Genomic DNA, 15,120 nt, shown 5'->3' on the forward strand with positions numbered 1-15,120 from the left:
CTTTTGTAACCCCAGAGATTATCGTGTGGATGTTGGAGGCCAGGGCTGGAAGGTAGCTGGGCAGCTGAGGGCCTGGGAGCCCGGGCTTGACGCTGCTGGTGGGCTTCTCTCCACCCACTGCTCCTCTTCTCTCCCCGCCCCTCCCCACCCCCATTCAGGTTCTGTTCCCTCTATGCCTCAGCAGGCACTTGGCCGGTAGTGACTTCCTGGTTCTTCCAGGTCACTCAGCAGGGTGTGGAAACTCCTGAGCACCCTATCTTCCCTCACTCCCAAGCCAGGAATCTGATTGGTTCAGCTCATCTCCTCAGACCGGCCCCCACTGGACGGTGTCTCAGGACAGCCCGGCAGGCGGCTGCCTTGGGCCGATGCTCCTTCTCTGGTCCACTCTGCTGGGCAGCAGGGTAGTGGGGGCAGGAGCGCCTTCTGGCAGGAGAAGTCTGGATCTAGGGCCCTCCGGGCAGGGGCAAGGCTTGTGTTCCATCCCAGCTGGGCCTCGAGCTGTCTGTGTGTCTGCCAGGAAGACACGTCACCTCTCCGCACCCCAGTTTTCTTGTCCCGTCATTGCGCTTCGGGTAAAGCTTCTTGGAGAGCCCGGCATGGAGAGGCCTGAGCGTGGGGGTCCATGCAGGATCAGGGGCGGCAGGGTCATTGTGACTTTCTCCTTAGAGGGGCTGTGTTTGGGGCTCGTGGGGAGGATCCCACCTGGGGCAGCGGCCTCTTGGGGCTCACGGCACCTGCCATTTCTTCCCAGGAGCGGACACGAAACGGGGCAGCGGCCCCGCGGCCCCCGAGGACCCCCGGAGCCCCGCGCACCCCGAGCTCCCGCAGCTGCCGCGCCGCCCGCAGCTCCTGGATGAGGACGGAGGGCCCAGCGAGGAAGCGGCCGCGGACGGGGGCAGCGCCCGGGCCCCGGAAGACCCCCCGGTAGCCCCCCAAGCCGAGGCCTCGGCAGCGCCCTCCACCCAGGCCCACGCCGCGGATGAGGCCAGGCAGGGGCCCAAGGTGGAGGCCGGCGGGGTCCCCAACATCGGCTTCGTGGGCGAGCCGCCGCCCTACGCGCCGCCCGACCCCAAGGCTGTGCACCTGCTCTACCCGCCCTTCCCGCAGGCGCCCGTGCTCTGCCAGCCCGCGCCCGCGCCCCAGGCCCTGTACCCGCCGCCCGCCGCGCCCCTCTACGCCGCGTCCACCCCGCCGCCGTTCTTCGCGCCCTTCGCCGTGGTGAGTAGAGTAGGGGTGTCCCCCAGCGCGGTCGCCCCGGACGCCTGCTCCAGCCCACCTACTTTCCGCTCACCAGCTCACCCCCACCTCACTTACTGGTCCCCCGCTTGCGCCCCACTTCCCCCCAACTCACCCCTCCCTCCTTCCGTCCCTAGGTGGGCGAGTTTGGCACACAGATGATGAGAGGCCACCATAACCAACCCCTGCAGAGGGCGCTTCTGTCCCCAGATGAGGAAAAGGAAAGGGCTCCCTCAGCCTGGGGAGTGGGCGCCCTGGGGAGGCTTCCCAGAAGTGGGGGCATTTGAGCTGGGTTCTGCGGGAAGAATAGGAGAGTGTAGCCAGAGAAGAGAAGGAAGGGCACTCTGGACAGAGGGCACAGCACAAGCCTGGTGTGTGCTGGGAATGATGGTGGTGTGTTCAGCTTAATGGGAAGGGAGGATAGGAAGGTGGGATCCATTGTGAGGGACCCCAGGGCCTTTGGGTGGGAGATGACTTGATTAGATTTTTAGAAAAAACAAAGCAAAACAAAAGATCCTGGGCTGCCTGTGGAGGAGAGCTGCGAGGTCCCCCTGGTGGGAAGCCCAGTGAGGCCATGGAGACACGTGGTGGCTGGACCCTGGACTGAGCGATTTGTAGAGGGCAGAACGGAGAAGACTCCTGGGGGCTGAGTGACGGGCTGGGGTGTGGAGAGAGAGAGCAGAAGGGGGGCCTGACTGACCCCTCGGAGACCTGCAGCCTCAGGGGCTGGGGGCTGGGGGTGGACGGAGTGACCCTTCCATGGCCCTCGCTGGCTGTGTCCTCCTTCTGGTGTCTGGAGGTAGGGCGGCTCCCTCACTGCCCCGTGGCTCTGCCCCCGCAGTACAACAGCCCCATGGGCGGCGTGCCAGCCCCCGCCGCCGTGGAGCACCGGCCCCTGCCCAAGGACTACATGATGGAGTCCGTGCTGGTGACTCTCTTCTGCTGCCTGCTCACCGGGCTCATCGCCATCGTCTACTCCCATGAGGTGGGTGGGCCGTGCGGCAGCCCTCCAGCATACAGCCACCAGTGCCTGGGGGGTCTGCACAGCCCCTTCCCAGCAGCTGGGTCTCTGGTGCTTCCTCCTCAGGAGGGTGGCAGGAATTGGTAAATCCGTGCCCACTTGCCCCTGTTGGATGGACACCTCCTCCCCTCTCCTGTCTCTGCCCCCTACCACTCATGATCTGCTCTAGAAAGTTCAGCTAAAACAATTCACATTGAAGGTGTGAATGGCTGATAAGGCCCAAGGAACTGCCCCCTCCCAGTGGGGGCTTGTGTTAAATGGGGCAGAGACTTCCATCCATCCATCCACTCATTTCTCCACCTCATCCACCTCCAACTAGCCGTCTGTCTAGCTACCCATCTATTTACCTGCTCACCTACCCATTTACTCACCCATCATTCCGCCTACCATCTCTCTAGTCTCTATCCATCTGTCCTTTCACCCACGCACCCCTCTATTCATCCATTAACTCACTCCTCTGTCTACTCCCCCATCCACCCATCCCTATCCATCCATCCACCCACCAGCTCATCTCCATGACGCCCATCCTCTCTCCCTCCCTCCCTGGTGTTACTGAGCATCACCAGGCCCCCCACTGGTCAAGCTCCCCAGTCATAAGAGAGCCAGGACTGTGGGGAGAAGGTCGATCTCAGGACAGCTCAGACGTGGGACTCGGGAGGCCGCTGCCTGCCTGTGAATTCTGGCTCCACCACCAGCTGTGTGGCCCTGGGCAGATCACTTAACCTCTCTGAGCCTTTGTTTCCTCATCTGCGAAGTGGGGGCAACAACAACACCAAACTCAGGGTTGTTGTGAGGGTTGTATGAGATGAGGCCAGGGGTGTCATCTGTGCCAGGCCCATGGCAAGTGCCCAAGAGCTGGCAGCCCTCACCTCCATGGCTCCTGCTCCTTTCTGGGCTGTGGCCTCGTGAGGTGCCCGAGTTTCTCGGGGTGTCAGTTTCCCAGTCTGTGCCCTGGGGCCTGGCCCGATGGTGCTGCGCTGGGAGGGGGTGGGGCTCTGTGTCCGCTCATCCTGCCCCATCTCGTTGCAGACACGCGCGGCCCTGAGCAGGGGGGACTTGGCCCAGGCCAAGGAGGCCTCGCGCAAGGCGCGCTCGCTCGTGCTCTTCAGCCTGCTCTTCGGGGTCTTCGTGTCCACCAGCTGGGTCATCTACGTGGTCGTGGCACTCTACCTCCCCTGAGGGCTCGTGGCTCCTTTGGGGACGCTAGGACACCCTGGGATACCTACCCTGGCCAGACTCTTTCTGTGGACTTTGACCCCTGCCGGTGGCCATCTGTCAACTATGGAAGGGGCCCAGGAGCCAGAAGAAGGTGGGCTTTGCAGCCCTCAGCACCCCTGTGGCTCAGCCTCAGCCCCTACAGGTGGCCTCAGGCAGTGTCCTGATCTGAGGTGGCCCCAGGGCCCAGGCCCAGCTGTGGGATGCAGGCCCACGAGCCCATTTCCTCGGTGCATCTTCCTCCAGGTCGTCCTGGAACTGTGCCGGCCGGGCGCCCACGGCCCTCGCCCTCACCTTACCCCTGGGAGACCACTGGAGGGACCAGAGCCCTCACTGTCTTCAGAGCTGTCTGGAAGGACATTGCCTCCCCTGGCTCCCCCACTCCAGCCCAGCTCTGTGACTGCAGGGCAGAGCTGCCGGATTTCTTTTTCACTGGGAGGGAGTTGGGGGGAGTGCCTCCTCTCTCCTTGGTGGCTCCTGGCTGGTTGTCCTGCGCCCAGCCCCATCCCGGAGACAGGCTCTCATGCTGACCCCACATCCAGAGACCAAGGCCACTACGTCTGGTCAATAAACAAAAGGCAGCACCCTGGGCTGAACTTCATGTTGCTGCTTCGGGGCCGTCGCTACTTCCTTGCTCACCCTCAGTGTGAGCGCTAAACGTCTGTCCACAGCCGGGCTCCTGCACCCGCCCCTCTGAGGTGCTCTTCGCACACAGGCAGCTCGGCGAGGATCTGATTTATTGCCCACACTGTGCAGCGCAGAGCCTGGCTTGTGGTGAGCACTCGGGGGCAGAGCTGCTGGGTACTGATGGCGGGGATTTCTGTAGGGTCTTCCACGGCCAAAGGTGATGGGAGAGCAACGACTAAGGGTCTGAGCATGAGCTTCAGGACAGCCAGGAACCTCTCAGTCGGCAGAGAGGGGAACCTGTTAATGGACATTTTCCTGGGGAGGGGTCCAGAGCTCTCAGCAGATTCCCGAAGGGGTCTGTGACCCAATAAGATTAAAAACCATCTGCATAGAGAGAGGAGGAAGGGGCCCCTGGCTGAGCCATACAAGATTGACAGCTCAAGTTAAATCGGGGGCTTTCTGAGCACCCACTGTGCGCTGCTCACAGCCCTGGAACCGGCACTGGAAGATGAAGCAGAACATCCCATCTCAGCCCTTGAGATGCTCTGGGAGCTGGAGAGACGTGGAGGAGGAAGTGAGGGATGAGCAAAATGCTTGGTGATGGAGAGGGGGCCTCGTGTTCTGGGACACGGCCGGTCCAGAATTAGGATCTCAAGCACTAAAATGCATGATAGCCACAAAACAGGAGGAAGAAACCGTATTTTAGGGATCCATAGATGCCAGAAAGTATTTGGTAGAATCCAACAGCCACAGCTATGCTCACTAAACTCTTAAGTAAAATCAGAATAGAAAGAAATCACCTAGACCAGTGTTCCTCGGACTTGAAGCATATAACACAGCTGGGAAAGCCTGTGAAAGCGCGGGTGCTGATTCAGTGAGTCGGACCTGAGATGCTGCGCGGCTAACGAGCTCCCAGGTGGTGCTGCAGCTGGTCTGTGAACCAACAGCACGTGGCACATCAGGCAGGAAATGATTACAACCCCTGAAAGCCATCACGACCAGGCTGAAGCCATGCGATGCTCCCTAGTGTCTCTCTTAGTCAACATTGTTTTGACGGTCTGGCTAATGTAAAAAACAACAAAGTGAAATTTGTAGCATAAAAGCTGCAAGAGACAAAATGATTCTCTAGCTAGAATATCCAAGAGTCAGTGAAAAAGTTAGAATAAGAGAACTCGGTAAAGTTGTTGGATACAAAATACACAATAGTCAATAGCAATAATCAGTTAAAAATGGAAAAAATTTAAAATTCCACTCACAATAGTGATAAAAACAGTAAAATCTAGGAATAAATTTAACAAGAAAGATCTGGATCCAAATGAAGAAAACAATTTTTTAAAATTACCAAAAGAAAAAAAAAAACCTGAACAAAATATCTGGATAAGAAGATGTAATATCATACAAATATCTAGCTTTCTCAAAGAGATTTAATGAAATTCCAACAAGAAAGCCAAGCTTTTAAAACTACGACAAAAATGTTTTAAAAAATTAATATGGAAGGAAAATGTACAAAAATTGTTAATAATTTTTAAAAGTTTAATGAGGGGGGAGTTTCTTCACCAGATATTAAAACTTACCATAAAGCTACAATAATTGAAACAGCATGGCTTTGCCACAGATATAGATCAGTGAAAAATAATAAACTCCAAAAGCGGACCAGCCCCATGGTTTAGCGGTTAAGTGTGCTCCGATGCTGGCGGCCGGGGTTCGGATCCCGGGCATGCACTGACGCACCGCTTCTCTGGCCTTGCTGAGGCCACGTCCCACATACAGCAACTAGAAGGATGTGCAACTATGACATACAACTATCTACTGGGGCTTTGGGGGAAAAATAAATAAATAAAAAATTATTAAAAAAAATGTTTAAATAAACTCCGAAAGCATTCCAAGTATGTATGAGAAGTTAACATCTGATCAAAATGGCGTTTTAATTGAGTGAGTCAAGGAGGGCTCATAACAAGCAGAGTTGGCTATGTCTATTCTCCTGTTGTATGCAAAAATAACTTCCAGATGGATTAAAGAGCTAAGTATAAAATAAAGCTAATACTAATACTAATACTAGTACTAGAAGGAATCGGAGGAGGATATTTGTATGACCTCAGAGGAGGCCTCTGAAAATCTGGAAAACCAGAGAGGGAAAGACTGATAGGTTTGAGTTCTGTATATCAGGAAAGTACAGATTTAAACATGAGATGACTTTTACTTATCAGATTGGGAAAAAATTAGAAAGACTGAATACATCCTGAGTTGGTGAAGGAACGAACGCAGACCCTCTCATTTATTACTGGTGGGTGTGTATTGCCACAATCTTTGTGAAAGTGGACTGATGGTATCCATTAATTATATATGTACCATATGTACCATATATGCATGTAAGTGCAAAGAAGAGACTCCAGAGGGATGTGTTCCAGACTGCTGATAGTGTCTGTCTCTGGGGAGGGAATGGGCCTGGAGGCTTTGTGTGATACATTGCTGAATTTTAAAATAAAGATGTACTCACGCATTGTGTCATTAAAAAATAACTGAAAAAAATGTGCATGCCTTTTGACCCAGCACTTCCAGTTTTAGGATTCACAGTAGTGAAAAAGGCAGTCTGTTTTCCTGAAGCTTCCAGTCCAGTGTGGAAGACAGACATATATCAGATGGTGTGGATACCACCTGTGCTAGAGGGCCACGAAGGAGACATAGCCAGGGCAAGTCTACGATGTCATAGCTGAGAAAAACTCTGATTTCAGAGATGTTGAAATACGTGTGTCTTAGACTCACTCTGGCGGGGCATAGGGGTCTGTGACCTGAGAGAGTGGTGGAGAGAGGCTTTCCTGAGGATGTCATGGATATATAAACACTAAAATCCAATGAGATGCTGCTGGCTGCGTTCCCATGTGGTTGCATCATTTGCGTTCCCACCAGATGGATGGGAGTTCCGCTTGCTCCACAAACTCATCCATCCCTGGTATTCGTCAGTCCTTTAAGTTTTAGTGCTTCTGGAAGTTAAAGCTGTGGTGGCATTTCAGTGTGGCTTTACTCTGCACTTCTGTGGTGACTAACGACACTGAGCCTTTTACCATATACCATGAGCAATTTGGATATCTCTTTTTATGATGTGCCTGTCAAGTCATGTGCCCATTTTTACACTGGATTGTCTTTTCCTTATCAATTTAGAGGAGTTCTTTATGTATTCTAGACATGAGTCCGGTGTTAGATATAGGTATTGCAAATATCCTTTCCCTTTTCAGTCACTTCTTTTCATCAGATGACTGATGAAAATCTCAATTTTAATATATTCAAATTTATCCTTTCTGTTATGGGTCATGGTTTTTGTGGCTTAAGAAAAACTTCCCTACTCCTGGGTCATGAAGATTTTCTCTTATATTGTCTTCTAGATCTAGAAGATTTCTTGGTTTATTTTTACATTTAGATCTGCCACCCTTCTGGAATAGATTCCAGAGGTCTACCTGTCTACTCTTGTACCTCTACCATACTTCACCATCACACTTCATTACCGGGGTTTGCAGTAAGTCTTGATATTGGGTAGGTCAGGTCCTCCCACCATCTTTAAGAGTCTTGGCCATTTAAAATCATTTGTACTTAAAATAAATTTTAGCATTGTCAATTTTCACCAAAATAAAGATTGAGATTTTGACTGTGATTGCTTTAAGTCTATGGATTAATTTGGAGACAATTGATATCTTTTATGGTACTGAGTGTTCCAACAAACACGGTGAATTTCTTTGTTTAGTAGGTCTTTTAAAAAATTAATCTTGATTTTTTTTTTGTGCAGAAATATTGCACGTTTTGTTAATATCCCTGGGTATTTGTGTTTTTTTGATGCTATTATGAATATGATCATTTTTATATTTTTCTTTTCTTGTTACTTGCTAGTATACAGACATACAATTGATTCTTGACTTTGTATCCAGCACTCTTTCTTAATTCATTTATTAATTTTGATAATTTATCTGTAGATCCTGTTGAATTTTCTATTTACACAATATCATGTGTATATGATGAGTTTTTGTCTTCTTTTCCAACCCTCGCCCCTCCTGTGTGCTCCTCCTGCCGTCCTGCACTGGCCGGACCCCCAGCAAGGTGGACAGACGTGCTTGCAGTGGGCAGACTTATCTTTTTCCTAGTCTCCAAAGAAAGGTTTCAATATTCTACTTTAAAAAAAAAAAATAGATATCTTTTTTCTGATTAAGGAAGTAGCCTTCTGGGGCCGGCCCTGTGGCTTAGCGGTTAAGTGCGCGCGCTCCGCTGCTGGCGGCCCGGGTTCGGATCCCGGGCGCGCACCGACGCACCGCTTCTCTGGCCATGCTGAGGCCGTGTCCCACATACAGCATCTAGAAGGATGTGCAGCTATGACATACAACTATCTACTGGGGCTTTGGGGGAAAAATAAATAAATAAAATTAAAAAAAAAAAAAAAGGAAGTAGCCTTCTGTTCCTAGTTTGCTAAGAATTTTTTTTAATCATGCATGGATATTGAATTTTATTAAATTACTTTCACATGTCTACTAAGAAAATTATCTGATGTATTCTGTTAATGTAACTCAATGTTGATTTTCAAACGTTAAAGTAACTTTTCATTTCTGGAATAAAGCCATGTTGATCATGACGTATTATCCTTTTTCTATATCGCTAGGTTCGGTTGTGAATGTTTTGTTTAGGGTTTTTGCGTCTGTGTTCATGAATGAGGCTGGTCTGTACTTTTCCTTCTTGTTGTGGTTTGGGAATCAGGGTTATAGCGCCTCATCACAAGGGCTGGGAAGTGCTGCTCATTTTCCGCTTTTTGGAAGGGTGTAAGATTAGAGTTATTTCTTACATGTTCCTGAGAGAGGTGTGTTAAAACTTCCCGCTTTGCCCATTTTTCCTTGGCATTCTCTTGGCCTTTGCTGTAGATACTTTGAGGCTGTGTAATTAGATGCATACATATTTAGAAATTGTTAAATCTGTCTGTTGAGTGTACTGTATATCTTTTCAAATGTCTTTTTGTAACTCTAGTAATACTTTTTGCCTTAAACTCTACTTTTCCTTTTCCTCTAATGCTTTTTTCCTTAAAGTCTACTATTAACATAGCTATGCTCAGGTTTTTTTGGCTGTATTTTCAGAGTCTATCTTTTTCTATATTTTTACTTTCAACTTTTCTGTACCTTTACGTTTTAGATAGCTACGTCTTGTAAACAGCATATAGATTTTTATAAAACTACAGTCTTATGTCTGTCTTTCGACTGGAAAATTTAGTCCATTTATTTAATATCATTTTAAAAATACATCGATTTGGGTTTGAATCCACCTTCTCACTCTGCTTTCTCCTGGTCCCACTAGCGCTATGCTGCTTTCTCTCGCCTTTCCTGCCTCCCTTTGGATCAATTATTATTTATTATTGTTCCATTTCATCCTCCCTATTAGCTTGGCAATTATACGTTCTTTTACTATTTAGTGGTTCCCTGGAGAGTAACAACTTGCATTCTCAACTTCTGCAAGTCTAATGTTTTTGGTACTTTCATCTTCTTTCTAGACAATTCAAGAACGAATCCAAGAACACTCTAACTCCATTTATCTCTTCCTGAGTCACATTTTAATTATCTATATTGTAAACCCATAATTGTAACCCCTATTGTAATTCTCTATATTGTAAATTCTCTCTGTTGTAAAACCCTAATAATTGTAACCCCTACTGTAATTCTCTATATTGTAAATTCTCTATATTGTAAATCCCAATATTGTAAAATGATATTGTGTTATTGTTGTTGTTTTATGTGGTTCATGCTCATTCAGATTTATCCACATATTAGCTGTTTTTTGCGGCTCTTTCATTCTTTTCTGCGTGTCTGACTTTCCATTTGGAATTATCTTCCTTCTGCCTAAAAACGCTGTTTTGTCTTTTCTTATGAATTCTGTTTTTGTCTGACAATATCTTGATTTTTACCTTCATTCTTGAAAGATATTTTGAGTGAAGACAGAAGTTTGGTTGGTGGTTATTTTCTTTCAGCACCGAAGACACCATTCCATCAATTTCTGTCCCCACTTGTCGAAGAGTCTAATTGTTGTACCTTTGAAGGTAACATGTCCTGTTTTTGCTTCTCTGTCTGCTTAAAGATGTTCTCTTTGTCTTTGGTTTTCAGAAGTTTAACCATGCTGTGCTTAGATGTATATTTCTTTTAATTATCTTGCTTGGGGTTTATAAGTTTCCTCGAATCTAGGGTTTGATGTTTTTCAATAAAGACCAATAAGGAGACAAACTATATAGTAATTTTAACAGAGAAAGATTTACATAAAGAACTATTAACTATGAGAGGAGAGTAACTATCAAGGTTTAAAGAGAATACTAAAGTTACTCCGGGCTGAAGGTGAGCACACAAGGAAGGCAAAACTCAGAAGGGCCCAACTCCCCAAGGCTGGGATTCAGAACTCACTGGAGGAGGGGTGGTTGCAGCCCCTGGGGGGCAGAGAAACTCACTGGGTGGCCCACACCGGAGCTGGGTGAGCAGGAGTGATCCCTTGGAGGTGCAAGTGGGCCAGGGCTGGCGGGTGGGCATGCAGAGGGAGTTGGGAGCCTGCTTGCCAGCAGCATGGCACAAGGCCTGGGGTGTGCGGTGTCCACGTCTGGGGAGCCACAGTGAATTGGTCACCAGGCCACGGCTGGGCTGCGAGCTTGCTGAGAGGCTGCAAGATGTGGGTGCACGGCTGGGGCAGACTGCCAGTGGATGTCTCCACATGTGCCTCTGGCAGCCACGTGGTCAGAGGAGGAAGAAAGAACCGAGCACCACAGCCAGAGCCCTCCCTCCTGCAGTGTCCTCCCGTGCTCTCCACTGACGGAACCCCGTGCTCGCTGTGGAGGGGAAATGCTCGTTGCAGAGCAGCGAATAAAGGGTGCACTTGGACACGAGGAGCAAGAACTTGATAACGGGCACAATCAGTTTTAGAAAACTTTTTAAAACAGTTTATTGAAGTGTAATTTATATATCATAAAATTCACTCAGTTTGAATGTACAATTCAATTATATTTAGTAAATTTACAAGGTTGTGCAACCATCACCATGATCTAGTTTAAAAAATTTTCCATCACCCCCAAACATCCCTCCTGCCTGTTTGTTTCCACTCCTGGGCAACTGCCAATCTGCTCTCTGTCTGTGGAATGGCTTTTCCTGCACATTTCACGTAAATAGAAGCATGCAATGTGTAGTTTTTGCATCTGGCTTCATTCACGTGCATGTTTTTTGAGGTTCATCCATGGTGTAGCATCAGTTTACTCCTTTTTATTGCTAAGTAGTGTTCCTTTGCATGGAAATACCACGTTTTGTTCATCCTTTCACCAGTTGATGGACATTCGGATAGTTTCCACTTTTTGGCTATCATGAATAATCTGCTATGCACGTTGTTTCTGCTCTAATTGCTTTTTCCTTTCTTCTGGCACTCCAATTACACTTACGACTAGTCATCCCCATGTCTCTTCCTACCTTCTGTTTTGTTCATTTTTTTCTCTCTTCATGCTTCATTCTACCCGTAGCTCCTAATCGATCTCCAGTTCACGAATTCTGTTACACATATTCACTGAGTTCTTATTATCAGCTAATGTATTTTTTGGTTCTAGAATTTCCATTTGTCCTCTGTTTATATTTTCGTTATTTGCCCAAATTCTCAATCTTGTCTTACTCCTAGAACAGAGTGAGCCTTGTGCTCTCACATCTACGTCTGGTAACTCCAAAACCCCCGCCCCTGTGGGTCTGATTCTGTCAGTTGTTCTGGTCTTTTTCTGTTCATGTTTCTTGTCTCCTTGTATTCCTGTTTTTTTTATACATGAAAAATTAAAGAAATAATCTGAGGCTTAGGATGATGTTAACCTCCTCCAGCAAGGCTTTGCATTTGCTCTGGCAGGTGCCTGGGCACTAACAATCCATGTTTGGGGACTGAGCTGATTTGAAGCTGGCCCAGTCGCTGTGAGGCCAGTAGACTTGTGGTCACTCTCACAGCAGAGCGTACCTCCTTGGGGTCTCAACTCAAGGTATGGTGAGTTCTTTTAAATCTCCCTTTGTCAGAAGTGCTGGAGGGCTCTCAGCCACCTCTTCTGGAATTGGCAGGTGCCCTTAATATTATGTGACTCCAAAGATCAGGCTTACCTCCCTGGGTTTCTGTGTCCTCCCAAGTCCTGGCCCAGTAAGTCTTCATTCACCTGCCACCTCTCTGATGAATTCAGGCAAGGATTTTAAAATATTTTGTATGGCTTTCCTAGTAGGAGGGCTCGTCTGAATTACCTAGTCTGACATTACCAGAAGTGGAAATTCTTTCTTATACATTTTTAGAATAAACTTGTCAAGGGCCATATAAAATCATGTGGGAATTTTCTTTGAAATAGTTTTGAATATATACATAATTGACATCTTTAAGAAAGTTAACCTTCCTATCCACAAATATGTGTACATCTTATTAGGGTCTTTATTTTCTAATAAAGTCTTTTAATTTTTATTTATATTTTATTGAGGTATAATTGACATATAACATTAGTTTTAGGTGTATAACGATTCGATATTTGTATGTATTGCAAAATGATCACAACGAGTCTACAGTCATGCGTTGCTTAACAATGGGGACACGTTCTGAGAAAGGTGTCATTAGGCGAGTTCGTTGCTGTGTGAACGTCACAGAGTGTACTTATACAAACCTAGATGGTACAGCCTACTCACACCTGGGCTGTATGGTACTAATCTTATGGGACCACCGTTGCATATGTGGTCCGTCGTTGACCGAAACGTCATGCGGTTCATGACTGTAGTTAACATCTGTCACCATACGTAGTTACAAAATTGCTTTTCTTGTGATGACAACTTTTAAGGTCTACTCTATCAGCAACTTTCAAATATGTAATATGCTATTATTAACTATAGTCACCATGCTGTGCATCACATCCCATGACTTACTTTATAACTAGCAGTTTGTACCTTTTGACTTCCTTTACCCATTTCTCCCATACCCACTCCCCACCTCTGGCACCCACCAGTCTGTTCTCAGTAGCTACTAGCTTGGAGTTTCTGCTTTTTGTTTTTTCTTAGATTCCACATAGAAGTGAGATGACACATTCTGTCTTTCTCTGACTTATTTCACTTAGCATAATGCCCTCAAGGTCCATCTGTGTTGTCCCAAATGGCAAGATTTCATTCATATTTATGGTTGAATAATATTCCATTTTGTGTGTGTATGTGTTTGTGTATACATATATTTTTCTTTATCTATTCGTCCATCAGTGGACACTTAGGTTGTTTCCATACCTTGGCTATTGTAAATAATACTGCAATGGACACAGGTATGCATATATCTTTTCAAATTAGTGTTTTTGTTTTTTTCAGATACATACTAAGAAGCAGAACAGCTGGATCATATGGTAGTTCTATTTTTAATTTTTCAGGAACCTCCATACTGTTTTCCATAGTGGCTGCACCAATTTACATTCCCACCAATAGTGCACGAGAGTTCCCTTTTCTCCACATCCTTGCCAACACTTGTTATTTCTTGTCTTTTTGATAATAGCCATTCTGACAGGTGTGAGGTGATATCTCACTGTGGTTTTGAGTTGCATTTCCCTGATGACGAGTGATGCTGAGCATCTTTTCATGTGCCTGTTGGCCGTCTGTCTGTCTTCTTTGGAAAAATGTCTGTTCAGACCCTCTGCCCATTTTTTAATCATATTGTTTGTTTTTTTGCTATTGAGTTGTATGAGTTTTTAAAATATATTTTAGATATTAACCCCTTATCAGATATATGATTTGCAAACATTTTCTCCCATTCAGTAGATTGCTTTCCTTTTTTTTTTTTTTTTTTGGTGAGGAAGATCAGCCCTGAGCTCACATCCATGCCAATCTTCCTCTTTTTTTGCTGAGGAAGACTGGCCCTGGGCTAACATCTGTGGCCATCTTCCTCCACTTTATATGGGACGCCTCCACAGCATGGCCTGACAAGCGGTGCATCAGTGCACGCCCAGGATCCGAACCTGGGCCGCCAGCAGCGGAGCACGTACACTTAACCGCTACGCCATGGGGCCAGCCCCCAGACTGCTTTTCATTTTGTTGGTGATTTCCTTTGCTGTGCAGAAGCTTTTTAGTTTGATGTAGTCCCACTTGTTTATTTTTACTTTTGCTGCCAAATCCAAAAAATCATCACCAAGACTGATATAAGGAGCTTACCGCCTACGTTTTCTTCTAGGAGTTTTATGGTTTCAGGTTTTACATTCAAGTCTTTAGTCCATTTTGAGTTAATTTTTGTGTATGGAGTAAGATAGGAGTTCAATTTCATTCTTTTGCACGTGGCTGTCCACTTTTCCCAACACTGTTTATTGAAGAGACTCTCCTTTTCCCCATGGTATAGTCTTGGCTCTTTTGTCATAAATTAATTGACCATATATGTATGGGTTTATTTCTGGGCTCTGTCTTCTGTTCCATTGATCTACGTGTCTGTCTTTATGCTAATACCATATTGTTTTGATTACTATAGCTTTGTGATATAGTTTGAAATCAGGGAGTGTGATGCCTCCTGCTTTGTTCTTCTTTCTCAGGATTGCTTTGGCTATTCAGTCTTTTGTGGTTCCATACAAATTTTAGGATTGTTTGTTCTGTGAAAAATGCCATTGGAATTTTGATAGAGATTGCATTGAATCTGTAGATTGGTTTGGGTAGTATGGACATTTTAACACATTCTTCCAATCCATGAACACAGAATATCTTTCCATTAATTTGTGTCATATTCAATATCTTTCATTAATGTCTTATAATTTTTAGTGTACAGGTCTTTCAACTCCTAGATTAAATTTATTCTTAAGTATTTTATTCTTTTTGATGCAACCGTAAATGTGATTGTTTTCTTAATTTCTCTGAGAACTCATTATTAATGTATAGAAATGCAACAGATTTTTGTATATTGATTTTGTATCTTGCAATTTTACTGGATTCATTTATTTATTTACTTATTTATTTTTGTGAGGAAGATCAGCCCTGAGCTAACATCCATGCCAATCCTCTTCTTTTTGCTGAGGA

At 46.4% G+C, this 15,120-nt stretch overlaps 1 protein-coding gene across 1 annotated transcript in view; it reads left to right on the forward strand.

Annotated features, from left to right (window-relative positions):
- PRRT1B (proline rich transmembrane protein 1B) overlaps positions 1–8,711 on the forward strand; it is a 32,999-nt gene extending 24,288 nt beyond the window's left edge. The window contains exons 3-5 of the mRNA XM_058524683.1: positions 752–1,218; positions 2,078–2,221; positions 3,287–8,711. Coding sequence (XP_058380666.1) covers positions 752–1,218; positions 2,078–2,221; positions 3,287–3,436 — 761 coding nt within the window. The 3' untranslated portion in view covers positions 3,437–8,711. The remainder of the gene's footprint in view (positions 1–751; positions 1,219–2,077; positions 2,222–3,286) is intronic.
- Positions 8,712–15,120: the final 6,409 nt, after the last annotated feature.

The sequence above is a fragment of the Diceros bicornis genome, chromosome 28, assembly GCF_020826845.1.
Source record: "Diceros bicornis minor isolate mBicDic1 chromosome 28, mDicBic1.mat.cur, whole genome shotgun sequence".
NCBI classification, from domain to species: domain Eukaryota; kingdom Metazoa; phylum Chordata; class Mammalia; order Perissodactyla; family Rhinocerotidae; genus Diceros; species Diceros bicornis.